Source organism: Alternaria ventricosa, assembly GCF_023758065.1.
Source record: "Alternaria ventricosa strain BMP 2768 chromosome Unknown scaffold_7, whole genome shotgun sequence".
In the NCBI taxonomy this organism is placed as follows: Eukaryota; Fungi; Ascomycota; class Dothideomycetes; order Pleosporales; family Pleosporaceae; genus Alternaria; species Alternaria ventricosa.
The window spans coordinates 839,021-852,206 of record NW_026055687.1 but is presented as its reverse complement, the minus strand read 5'-3'; the positions used below and the strand labels follow the sequence as shown (position 1 = coordinate 852,206).

The following is a 13,186-nucleotide window of genomic DNA, read 5'->3' as shown; positions in this document are numbered from 1 at the left end:
TGCCATTCTGGTTCACGGTCTGGATGTCAATGGGTTATGGGATCAAAGGGCTGTGGGCATCTTTCATCACTGACTTTCTCCATCCATGTATTACTGTCTCGATCCACTGCAGCGCATTCAGCGCTGCTGCATCGATTGTCGATTTGTGGGCTGATGTTCGGACAAATCATGGAGTACTGGGTCTCAAGTCACTTTATGGCGTATACACTTTTAGTCGTAACAACAAGGTCTCTTCTTTCTCTATGTGTCTCGACATGCGTTGCAGTGCTATCCACGTCTGACTCCCACCTTGACCAAAAGTTTCCCCTCCTCCCATCACTGCATAGCACACGTGACACAGGCAAGGACGACGGAGCTCCTATTCGCTCTCCAAGGGTCTTCACGATAGGCACGACTGTGCAACTCATCAGATGTACATCAAGAGGGAAGGAGAGAATGTGTGAAGCGGTTATTGATGTTGATCATAGTCATGTTGTCTACTCCTTGCCTCCAAGATACCTGTAGACTACTGAGAAATCTTTGCCCTTGCAGTTTTCGGCTTTCTCGCAAGCATCGTAGAGCGCTCTTGCTGGCTCTCCTAACGCAAGTTTGACACCAGCCTCATCAGCAGCCTTCAGCGCAAGTTTTAGGTCTTTGCTGGCCAAGCCTATGCCGAATCCTCCCTCGTAGCCTCTGCTCGCTGGAGAGCCCTCAATAACACCAGGAACGGGGTTGTTGACCTCACTGGGCCAGCACTTGCCGGTCGCTGTGTTGATCATACCGGCTAGTGCTTTGGGGTCAAGACCCCATTTCACACCCATACTCATTGCTTCTGCCGTCGCGATGTTGTTGAGTGCGAGTAGATAATTGTTGGCCAGCTTGCCCTTGAGACCGGCACCTGGTCCGCCAAGGTGAACCACTCTCCGACCCATTAATGACAGGACTTTAGTGGCACCTTCGACTGCCTCAGGCGGCGCACCGATCATGAAGGTGAGCGTACCAGCCTGTGCACCAACGACACCACCAGACATCGGCGCATCAATGAACTTTCCTTGACCAGTGGAGTGAGCAGCTTCCGCTACCTCACCAGACGTCATAGGATCAATGGTTGAGCAATCGATGAAGAAACGTTCCTTGTTGATGGAGCTGTCTGAAAGAAGAGTAGCTGGTTCCAGCATCTCCTTGAAGACTGCCTTGACATGCTTAGGTTCTGGCAAGGATGTGACGATAGTTTCCTGCAACACTGTCAGTGAACTGCACTCGAAGTTCTTGACGAGAAGGTGTGTTGTGTATAAAGCATCAGAGGATTGGCTATAATTTTTGTGTAATCAGGAGAAGGGCCACGAATGGCCCCCAACTTAGATCATTGATAGAACAATTAATTCATCACGAGAGTGCTGGAAGTAGTGAAAGAGGTATACGTACGGCTTTTTCAGCGACTTCTCGTACGTTCTCAGCCACTCGTACGCCCTGTGGATGCTCCTCGAGGAATTGCTTTGTAGCTGCGGTATTGACATCGTGCACGAAGAGTGTGTCTTCAGCGGGTATCTTTGCTCTGAGGTTCTTCGCCATGGGATACCCTGTATTTGATGTTAGGACATGGTGATCATGTGAGCTGCCAGAGTACTAACCCATGCGTCCCAGTCCTATAAACCCCCATGTAGCCTGCAGGTTGTTGGAGCTCGAGAAGCATCTCCGCGCGCTCTGGCGGGCCGTTGTAGGTGTTGATCTCCGCAGAGGCGAAGCTAGCGCCGAGACTGTCCGCATCTTGTGAAATGGTATGAGGAAGGGTATCTGGGTAGTTGAGTTTGGCAACGTGGTGCGGAGAGCGGTTGGAATCGGTCTCCGCACTCATGGATCGCGTTCAGCCGAGGTCGCGGTCCAATGCAGCAGCACCCGTACGTGGGGCTAGCAGCATGCGTGTATGCATCGTGAATAGTGCGACCCTGGCCCCAAGGCTGCTGGAGCTGGTCTTCCGTGAGGTGCCCGTGAAGCTTGGGACTAAAGATGAATGGGTGGGTGGGAGCTCAGAGAAAATTACAGGCTGGCGGAAAAGTAATTCCGGCCGAAGCGCGCTATGTCCAATCCGTCGGGGCCCGGGCGTTCGCCCTGAGCGCTGCTCACCACAGCACGACGGCAGACCCTGTATGTGTTTGAAGACTCGAACATTCCGATGCTCTGCCTGATGGCTATGAATCCTAGTCATATCAAGGTGTACGTATGAAGACCAGATCCTCTTCCTACTGAGACCTATAGAAGGCCTTCAAGCTTTCATTCATGCTCTCTCGATTTCGGGATTGGGTCCTCCCAATAGCTCCGTATCCGGCAGGTATTCTGGATCTGCAATACGAATAGCGCTGTTCTCATCTATCAAACCGTCTGACCATCGGAATGATATCTGCTCGTAATCGCTGATACGACAAGTCGCAAGTCCGCCAGTCTCGTTTCTCGCGCTGTCGCTGTCGCTGTCGCTATCGCGGTGGTTCTGTTTCTCACGCTTATCCATGATCGCTGTCCAGTCTTCCCATTGGCTGTATATGGGCGGGATGCCTGGATCAGCTGGATCGACATGCTCACACTTTGCAGACGACCCCTCTTCGATTACCAACTCTGCTTCGTGGTCCAGCAGCTTACGAAGCTGCTCTGTAGCCTGTGGAAGGACTACCACATGTACCACTTCCTTGTTCCGCCCAAGCTGGTAATGGTACAAGCTGTCGATTTGGCATACGCCTTTGATTTCCATGCGCTTTATGTGCGGCCATGGAGCGCCTAACAAAACAGGCAGCACCTGTTCCACAAAAAGCCAATCCATCGGACGGGTTCCCTGTGTCTGCCTTCTCTCACGGCGCCTAGGAGGGCCGGATGACTCCCTGATACCTTCACATTGTTCGAAGAAGAGGTTGCATAGAGTATTGCGCGTCGATGCTAGGAAACGTGCCCATGAGTGATACATCGCTGTATCCTGTGTAGTGTAATAGCAACCTGTATCCGGCCCTGCTATGGTGATATGAAGAGATTTAAGGACAGACTGGCGGGCTGCGAGCGTGTCGAGGGTTTCTGCCAGCACTCGCTCGCTTTGTCGCATCTGCAGTCTGGCACGATTTACGTCGAGGTACTTGCGTAGCTCTTGGAGTTGGTTCGAAGCTGGCGGTGCTAGCTCAGGCTCCGCTGTGTCTGAGAAAAGGCCTTTGAATCCCGACCCGGATGATTTTGGGTGGGAATTAGAAGCTGGTACCGGCTCCGCCCATAGCTTGAGATCGTCCAGATCCAAGCTCTCAAGATGTGGCCCCCCGAGAATGCAAGTCACAAATTCGCGCGTCATACGCCCGCTAAGTCGAATGGATCGAGCATCATGGAAGAGTCGTTTCGGCAAAGTGGCTTCCCGCCAGGGTCTTTGGTTTTCAACATCAGCCTAGTAATATATACGCATCTGTCAGTCTTACCTAAGCCAGCACAGGTCAACCTTCACCACATGTACGAAGCTCTGGAATGTTCGCCAGAGAGGATCTGGTAGTGTTAAGATCTATCCTCGTTTGTCGAAGCTATAGCCTACCATATTCCGGTGGGAACTTCTCGCATTTTTTGCTGAGAGTACTTTCGTACGCCTCGGTAGGGGTCCTTCTGTTGTCGTTGTCGTAAAACATTTTCCATGTAAGATGTAGCTTGTCGGTTGCACTGAGCTGAAACCCCGATCCGGGTTCATGTATCATACCTATGCCACGAGCATGTGGGGCACAATCCAGCTCAGCGTAAAGGGCGCGCCAGCAACGGGGTCGCGGATCGAACAGCTCTCGATGATGGGTAATGTTTTGGTAGCTGTCAAGAACTGTCCAGTGCAACTTACGCACATATTTCGCGTAGATGGGTTTCTCGGTAATGGTCCGTATCAATAGCTCTTGCTTCATAGCAGTGCTTTTGTCGATACTATGCCATTCTCTAGCGAGGAACCGGGGAGGTATGAACGATTTTCGGCCTCTGGCGGGCCGGGGTCGCACGACTCTGCCTTCGCGGTAAACATCGGTAGAACATTCGACATCGGCATTGTGGGTGCTCAGATCAAGGTCACGGAAAAGCTCTGGTAGCTAAGGAACCGATTAAAAGAGCTTTTGAGGATGGGAGCGGGAGTAAACGGTACCAGTTTGTTGCGGAGAAGGCGGCATGTCTCGCTGAGATGCTTGATGTCCGTGTGCGAACACGAATGTACTATGTCTATGAGCAGTTCAGCTGGCAATTCCACAAGATTCGCCATGACAGGGAGACCAAATCGTCGGAACTGTAGGGTGATGACTGGTCGAGTGAATGACAGATATTCTTAGGAAGCAAAGAATGCGGGGTGCGGCGTAAGCTTCAGTTCTCTGAAACCTGCAGCTGTGCGGCGAAGCTGAACAGTAATGTCACGTGTAGGTACATGTCAGCTCTGATTATTGACAACCCCAGATCTGATTTAATTCCTCTTTTCATCGTCAAATGACGGCGACTCACCTTCCTTACATCTCGTTTTCTCTGTTCACCTAAGAGCGCACCTCCTACATACCCAGATCAAGCCTTCGGTCAGAATGCTAGCAGTTTCTATCGTACACCAGGAGAAACACTGATGAGGTTTCGTTGACGAGAATGGGATCAATCGACACTGAGAATGCCTTTGACGCCTGGCTACATCCTCGAGGGTAGAGAGCATACTGCAACAGTCATCAGAATCAACAATTTCAGCCTTCCATCCATGTCGATAAACCTGACGGGGACAACCAGAGCTTTTGCTTGAGCGTGAACGATGCGCTCGCAGCTACTGGAGCGAAATGCGACGTCCAAAAAGTAGCAGATAGGAGAGTTCCACCCAATCTGAGCACAGCTGCTGTCGTCATGGAGACAATACTAATCATGCCTCATAGAGAGGGATCTCCGGGTGTCGGCAAGTGGATGCTATATCCATCTCACGGTATAGACACCCATTTGAATCACCATCGCATTACTCACAAAAAAGCAGTAGTCATGCGCTGAGCCAAGCCGGACATGTAGTGTTTGGTGTACGGAGGACCGCGGACTCACAGGAGACCGCGGGTCGCGGTGGACCCAAACGTTCGCTTCCCGCTTCCAGCTTCCAGGCCGTCTACCGAGGCAGGAACCAAGCACCGACCTCCTGCGACATGCTTGCCAGACCCCTGGGTACCCACAGCCTCGATCGCATCGTGAATGCGGTTTGTTTTTTTACATGATATGTTGATGCGTTAGAAAGACTATCAGTATTGCGAATCTTTGCGAGTCCTATCTTCTGCGAAGGGCGTCGCCGACGTTCCTTCCCAGACCTCGACCATCGCGCAAACCCACAACTCCGTCAAAACCATCAGCGCGCGCATCACCACTTCAGGATATGAGTTCACCCATCGCCCAAACATACCCTGCCGTTTACCCGCCTCTGCCTCCCCAAGCCTAAGCGCCACGCCTGGTAAGGCACTTGAGGTTTCCAAACGACCATGATGCAACTCGGCACTCCTCTCCCCACTTATCTTCAAACGGCATCCAACCGCCTCACCCATGCGCTTTTCCCATGCCTTCTCTTGGCAAACAAGGCTGTCAAACATCGTTTAGGCTACGTGCAACAATGCGACAGCTTGGCCGCCCTGGTCTTACAGCTCGGGTATCCACATGGCTGTGCGCCATAGGTTGGCCTGTGGCTGCCCTAAGATTCCTCAGGCCATTTTCAACGTTTGAGATGTTATGGGCAGGAGGTAAGCTACGTAGGCAAGATTCATGGTGTGGATAGAGGAGGCAAAGGGTTGATTCGGGCGTGTGGAGGATGTGATAGTGGAGGATGCAAGCGTATATGAGCTAAAGGTACTTGTAGGTGGGTTCTTGCTCAGTTGGTGTCTTTCTATCCTTCATTCTCTTCGCATCGCTCTTTTGACTACGCAAACCGTAGAACGGTCTTTACATAATCTCTACTTTCGATTCTTCAGTCCACCGTTGAACGGTAGTCTAGCTCTTATTTCTATACCCTCGGTACCTTTTTGTAACTCAAGCTATTCGCTACTACACAATGAAGTCAACCATCTTCTCTGTTGCTTTGATCGCTACGGCGAGTGCGCTTCCAGGCCCGGCCTTCAGGACTGTCAACAGGCTGCCTAGTATCAAGTGTATGTCATTCACGTATGTTCTCATTTAGTCTCTGCTGACCAAAGACAAGCCAACCCACTTCGCCGCGCCAGCCAGATCATCCCCGTAATCGTCGGTGGACCCCAGGACACCTTCATCCCCAACACCATCACCGCAGCAGTCGGCGACATTGTCCAATTCCAATTCTCCAACGGCAACCACACCGTCACTCAGTCGACCGCCGATACAGCATGCACTCCTATGGAAGGCGGTATCCACAGCGGTCACATTCCCTTCGAGGACGGTCAGACAGATGTCGGAACTTTCAACATGCCCATCACGAGCGCGGACCCCATGTTCCTGTACTGTGCTACTGGACCGCATTGCCAGGAGGGTCAGGTTATGATGGTCAACCCTGCCAGTACGCAACAGTTGGCCGACTATGTCAAGTTGAGCCAGCAGAGCGAATCAAGCACTGATGGAACCGACGTCGTCGGCGGAACTGCGGGCAAACTTGCTCTGGATGCTGCTGCGTAAGTCTTGAACCCTCTTGGACTTTTCGTCTTGCTCTTGGTTATACAGACACTGACTCTTTGGTAGTTTCGTACCTGCACCCCCAGAGGATCCCGCTGCTGCCCCTCCTGCCCCTCCCGCTGAAGCCCCAGCTGAGGAAGCCCCTGCAGAGGAGGCACCAGCTGAGGAAGCGCCCGCTGAAGAAGCTCCAGCTGAGGCACCACCCGCTGAAGAAGCGCCCGCAACGACATCTGCCGCAGAAGCCCCAGCAGAGACGACAGCCGCTGCCGAAGCACCCGCTGAGGCACCCGCTGAGGCACCCGCTGAGGCACCCCCTGCTGAGATGCCTATGACTACCGCAGAAGCAGCTCCTGCCGAGACTCCCGCCGCTGCTGCTGCTGCTGCTGCTGCTGCCATGGCTCATGCTTGAAGTAAACGAGGGGTTACGGAAGGAGAGAGTTTTCAATGTAGATTTTGCGAGAAACAGATGAAGTGTTCGAATGTTTACATCCAAGCCAAGTAGCATGGCTTTTACTCCGATTTAGTTTATTTGGTTCCCTCGTGCTTTGGGTAGATGTGTGAAGTTTTGTGCTGTATGTTAACGACTCCGCTCAGCCTGACTACCAGTTGATAGCGTGCAAAATCTCGATAAGCATGATATGACAAGTTTAGGGCATCGAAAAGACCACGAGGCAGCAAAAGAAATGTATGTTGTGTCGTAACATGTAATTCTCTTCATTACCTCTCACTCCGTTCATACCGCAATGCGATAATAATGCTAAACTCACGTGCCAACAACCCCTCTCATCTAGTGCCATAGTGATACAGAAGATGCTAGCCTTCTTTCTCAGCCACCTTGTCCTTCTCCTCTTCACCCTCCTCACTGCCATCCGCAGTCTCGCCACTACTGCTACCTCCCTTCTTCCTCTCAGCCACGTCCATTTCCCTGCCATCAATCACCGGCTCAGCCTTCGCCGCTCGCTCATCCTTACAGGGTCGCGGTCTTGCTGGCTTTCCGGCTTCTTCCGGGAACAGCTCAGCGAAGAGGTTGGGTTGGAAGCGGTTGATGCGTTTCCACGTCTCGTGCCAAAGTTCCTCGCGTTTGGGGTTTTCATCAGGTGGAGCGAGGTATCCGCCGTTGCTAAGTACCAAAAGCATGTTTTTGAGATTCTCGGCGACGGCTTCATCCATGTCGCCTTGTCCGCTATTGCCCAAGCGATCCATGAGGCCAACTATTGTGATCCACAAGTCTTCGAAAGACAGGCTTTTTTCTCCTTCTTCATTTTCTTCACCCGAGAGGCCGTCAAGCAGCACTAGATAGTGCAGGAAGACCTTGCTCAGAAGTGTGGCGGCCCTGATCCTAGTCTCGCTCATGCCCAGTGGATCAGATTGGTAGACTTCTGGTTTGAGCAGCTGGGTGATGAGGGGTATGAGGACTTCGCTGAAGATCGCGGTCCATTCTCGGTGCTCCGGGGAAGCGAGGTCGTTGGAAAGAAGGGTTCGTTGAAGTGAGGAGAAGGCTTGCTGGCGTAGGGAGCGGCAAGGGTTGAGACATTGATGCGCGAGAGTCTTGAGAATAGGAGACCAGTACGCGGTCCATGCTGGAAACGTGTTAGCACCTCGATACTTGACGAAGCGAGAAGTGTTCCTACCTTCAGTAGTCTCAAGGTGAGACTGCTCGATAAAGTTTGGTACCCTGCTGGAAAGTTGGAAGACAATGCTCATAGCAGTGCTGCCGCGTACGACGACTTCGTTGCTCTCAAGCTTCTTAGGCTTCTGGCCCTTGTTACGTCGTGCAGCTTGGTCATGCAGTTGCTCTTCTCGAGCTCCAACTTGAGCTGCAGTCGCGAACTCATTGAGAAGCGCAATAGCAGCTTCGTAGTTATCAGCAGTGATGCCAGGTTGAGGCGAAGTGGTAAGGTCTTCGACGAGTTGGAATACTTCCCCAGCAGCATCAGGCACTCCTGAAAGTCTGCTGAGAATGGTCCAGAAATCTGGTGATCCGGCAAGTTCGCTACGAAGAGCATTCGGGCCTTTACAGCAGTCTGTCAGACCTTTTAGGATTGGTTGTGCGCACTCGTGCAGCAGAGCATCATTGAAGCTGGAAAAGGTGTGCATAAGAACTGGCGCGCGGATGAAGTCATAGTCCTGAATCGATTAGTATTGGAATATCTTCGCAGTGCATCGGGACTTACGTTGCTAGCTTTGAGTAGGCTCAGAAGATAGTATACTGATCGTGCAATGACCACGTAGTGATGCTTAGAAGCGTCTCGGATGACAGACGCCAAGGCATCCGTCACATCCTTAGCAAGTTCTTTGACCGTCTCTTCATCCCTCAGCGCTAGTACAGTCGCCAGCTCAAGGACAAAAACAAGACTTGGGTCGTATAGCGGACCTTTGCCCTTCTGTCTAGGACCGGTCGTTCGCGGACTTGCGCCAGGTATCTCAGGCTTCACGACAATGACTCTGGGTGAACCATCTTCAGGTAGATGCTCAAGTAGAGATGACAGAAGTGATCGCAAAGACTCCACTGGCAGCTGACTGATGTTCGCAAGGATATCCTCGAAGTGACATTCCTTGACCGTATCTACAGTACAAAGAGTGTACTCAATCTCTTGATCTGATGGCTCCGGTGGCTCGTCATTGGCAAAGCTCGAGACGTATGATGTCAGTGCCGAGAAGATGCCGGTGTCTGCTGGTCGCTCTGCACGGTCAATGACTTGCGCGGGATTCTGGAGCGGTATGGGTGCTAGGGCGAGCGTCTTCTGGAAAGAAAGGAAGTAGGGTGGTATCAGCGAGTTAACGAATAAGTTCACCATGATACGAATAAGCTATTATCGTTAGCACTGTACACAGGAACAACAAAATCGAAGACCTTACATGCTGCCACCCATCTCTTATCGATGCTTCGTTACCCTTGATGACCTGGAACAAGACTACGGTCGCTAGCTGCGCCCTGCCGTCACGACCGAATCGCACAGCAGTCTCGCTGACCATGACGCTCTTCTTGTCGGCTTGGACCTCAGTGTTGAGTGAAGTGCTTGGTGGCACATCGGGCGCCAACGTGCTGATGTACGACAAGCACGAGATAATACGGTCGAGAGCATCAGTAAGGCCGTACTTAGCAGCGATTTGAGCGCATTGGTCAAAGCCCTGTACAACGCGGGAAAAGACCGCATCGTCAGTAGCAGACATAAACACGTAGGATAGGGTTGCTATGATTGGCTTCCATGTGGCAGCGAACATGTCGGCATCGAAGATGTTGGTGTCGCAGATGACTATGTCAGACGTCGACTGACACTTGACTAGCAGCTCTTTCCACGCGTGGTCGTATGCGTTTCGATCGCTGTGCTCCTCGGGTAAAATAATCTCGCGATTCTTGATGGACTCATAGATTCCTTGCAAGAACTCAGGCTCAAAGTCCTTGCCATTGTTAACACCTCGAACATTCTTGGTGAAATCTTCCAACTGCATTCGTTTCGTCTTCAAGTTGGGGTTGTGTTGATCGGTGTTCAGCATAATGACAGCGTATGTGAGGATATAGATGGCATCGCCGTTGGCAATTCCCTCAGGCTTGACCATGTTGAAGTACGTCTCAGAGAACTCTGTCAGAATTCGCTCGATCAGGGCCGATTCACCAGGGAGACGGAAGGCGTGCAGGAGTTGTCGAAGCGCTTCATCTATCCGCTGTCCTTTGAAGTCGAACAAGTTGATAAACTCGCTCAAGATCGCCTCGTTTCCCTTCTTCGAGATGAACTCGCCCAATACTTTCTTGTCGACTCTCGTAGTACCTTTGACAAACTCGGCGATGCATTTAGGATCATCCGGGTCTCGGATGATCCCCTGTTGTGCCAGGTAGGCGATACCAGCCTTGGGCTTTTCGTTGAATTTAGTGGCACCGCGGATGATGATCGCCTTGCGCGCTCGCTGCTCGCGGAGTGATTCAACGCTTGGATAGCCTTCAGTTACAGGCTCGTCGTCGAGGCGATCTGCCATGGATTGCACGAAGCCAAGCAGTGCGTCCAAACACAGTGGAGGTACATTGACAGTACTCCATGTTGCGGAGTCTGGGAACGCGTTTCGGGAGAGAAGTCCAACAATGTCCATGCAGACGTCTCCACGGTCAATCTCACAGTCGTAGTTGACGAAAAGCTCTGCCATGTAGGAGGGTATGCGGACCACGCCACCCAAGTTCTCCACCATGGCCTCTCGAGCATCCGGCTTCCGGGCACCTCCCTCCAGCCCCAGCTTTTGCCGATCCTTGACAGGCACTGGAGTTGAACGACCGCTTGAGTTGCTCTTTTGTTGCGGCGGCTGCTTGATTAGACTAGGTGCACTTGGAACACCTTCGTACAGAGAAGGTTCGATGCCCGGTTCAAGGGGTATTTCAACCCGTGGAAAAAGGCATGCGACCAAATACGAGAGGTAGAGCTCTTGTTGCAGCTTGAGCACATTCCTGCATGTCGCCAGCAACGTACCAGCAACTCGCAATGACTCGTTTAATATGGCCATATTATCTGATCTGACGAGCTGGAAGATGTGCCTGCACAAAGTGTCCTTGGCCAGATTGGCCAGACTGGGATGGCTCGCTATCGACGGCCCGGCGACTTCAAGAGCAACGTCTACGATGCGCAAGGCCATGACGCGCATGGTGTCGGTGTGTTGGCGGTCGTGAGGGTCTAGCAGATCGACCAATACTCTGAACAGCTCTCTTATGGATGGTAACGAATAAGGCTTGATCTCGAGAGGGGCCTGTGGCTGTCCGTCCGCGGCGGTCGCTGGTAGATCGAGAGTACTGCTCGCAGGATTCGCGGTACTGTCGTTGTCTTCCTGTCCCTTCTCAGGATCGATTGGTTGCTGAAGCGCCTCGACCTTGTGCTGCGCAGAGTCTCCTTCACCATTTGCGGTTGGGTCCATCCTCAGACCATCTTGCTCGTTCGCACCTTCCAACTCTTCGTCCATGGCGTCCAGCTCCTCTGGCGATTCAATCTCCAGCGTCTTCAGCCTGCGGAATATGACCTGACACATGGAAACCATGGCAATCTCTGCCGAGCGTCGGAGCAGCTCTGATAGTCTCGCCTGACAGCACATGCTCAAGCCTGTCTCCATCATCTCACATACGCTCTCGTCGCCTAGTACTTCTCCTCCGCGACCTGAGATCATGACTTCCATAAGCCTGAGGATACGAAGGAGAACGATCTCGTCGGCAGCCGAGTCGCTGGCTTCGAATCGGCAGTGTGTAATGGCGGAGGAGAGCTGCTGCATAGCTTCTGGTAGACGTGGAGAGTCATGGCCAATGATGCCGTACGACAGAAATTTGGTTATAGCGATGAGGGCGAGCGAGGTGATGGGCGCGGAGGTGGAGGATGAGCGGATGACTTGTAGGAAGGGGTGGAGCATGGAGGGGGTATCGAAGGTCCGGATGTCTGGTGCAGCATTAGCATTGCCCATGTATTGTCCCGACTGTAGCATTCACCTTTGCAGCCCTTCAGGTCGTTCCTCAAGCGCGCAAAGGCAGACATGAGGGGGTTGTCCTGCATGCTCTTGCCCTTCTTCCCCCGCAGGCCCCATCTGCTCGGGACAGCCTCCTCTTGCTCTCCCGCGCTTATGATGCCCTGTCCCGTGCGGTCGCGTCGTTGCACAGCCGGTGTCTTGTTGGAAGAGCTCCCCAGTATGGCCGCGACTGAGGAGTGTGCCCAGCGGGCGTGCTTTCGCATCGCCGACGTAACGGTAATGCATTCTGTCACTACCAGAGCTACTGGGTTGACTGCGACGGTGATAGGTCGGGGGTCCAGGTCGACGATTGTTTCCTGGAGTGTCGACGCGACATGGTCGTCGCCGTCGGTGCTCGACATGGCGCGAGAAGGTTGTGGTGTACGTGTGTATGCGACAAAAGTGTGGTGCGCGGCGTCGTGTCTTTATGGTGGAGGGCTCATGGACAGCTGTATGTCTGGTTCAGTCGACTTGAAAGATGACACGCATCCTCCCAATTGCTGCTGCCTGGTGACAATCCGAATGTTGATGTATTTGGGATGCAAGATAATCTTTACACGTACAATCTGTCCTCAAGTCGTACGCAATCGATTCCAGGCGTTGAGTTGCACCGTCCGAACATTTGGCGGCTTAGCTCTAGCGGAGTTTCGGAGGTGCTGAGGCCAGGGGTCCGACCAGCGTCAGATGCCGGCCATGACGAAACACACCTGGGCAGAAGCATGGCGAGTTGCGCTAATCTTTCCCACTTGCATTTCATAATGTTTCTTGGTATTGTTACAAACAAACGTAGTGCTCATCTACTGCTGAACCTACAACGCCCGTGATGCAAAAGCTGCTGTCTAATGTATACATTCCTCCGCATCGTCTCCAAACACCCTCCGAGAGGAAATGCCACCATCCGAGGCCGATTCCGCCAAATGTTGTTGCCTTGGAAATCTGTAGGCTACAATGAAAGCATGCAGTATATCGAAAGAAACAAAGTCAGATCTACGCCCAATCTGCCTAAATCGTTACTGTCGTTGCTGTGGTTCGACCCACTATGGTCCAATATTGCGAACATGGATGCTGACCGAGGTCCCGTACCCTTGAGATTATGCGGGTGCTGTAACGA

At 52.5% G+C, this 13,186-nt stretch overlaps 3 protein-coding genes across 3 annotated transcripts; 1 reads left to right on the top strand and 2 right to left on the bottom strand.

The window, feature by feature from the left end:
• Positions 1–476: 476 nt before the first annotated feature.
• On the bottom strand, positions 477–1,614 carry J4E93_005045 (uncharacterized protein; the record flags this gene model as incomplete). Its single annotated transcript, XM_049342968.1, has 3 exons — positions 477–1,214; positions 1,405–1,559; positions 1,611–1,614. 3 exons carry the CDS (start codon positions 1,612–1,614, stop codon positions 477–479), a joined length of 897 nt encoding a protein of 298 aa, XP_049199968.1.
• Positions 1,615–6,013: 4,399 nt separating this feature from the next.
• Positions 6,014–6,606, top strand: J4E93_005044 (uncharacterized protein; the record flags this gene model as incomplete). Its single annotated transcript, XM_049342967.1, has 2 exons — positions 6,014–6,123; positions 6,183–6,606. 2 exons carry the CDS (start codon positions 6,014–6,016, stop codon positions 6,604–6,606), a joined length of 534 nt encoding a protein of 177 aa, XP_049199967.1.
• Positions 6,607–7,416: 810 nt separating this feature from the next.
• J4E93_005043 (uncharacterized protein) lies at positions 7,417–12,437 on the bottom strand (the record flags this gene model as incomplete). The annotated part of the gene is made up of 5 exons (XM_049342966.1): positions 7,417–8,183; positions 8,235–8,730; positions 8,778–9,413; positions 9,463–12,008; positions 12,059–12,437. The coding sequence occupies 5 exons, from the start codon at positions 12,435–12,437 to the stop codon at positions 7,417–7,419; spliced, it is 4,824 nt and encodes a 1,607-aa protein (XP_049199966.1).
• Positions 12,438–13,186: the final 749 nt, after the last annotated feature.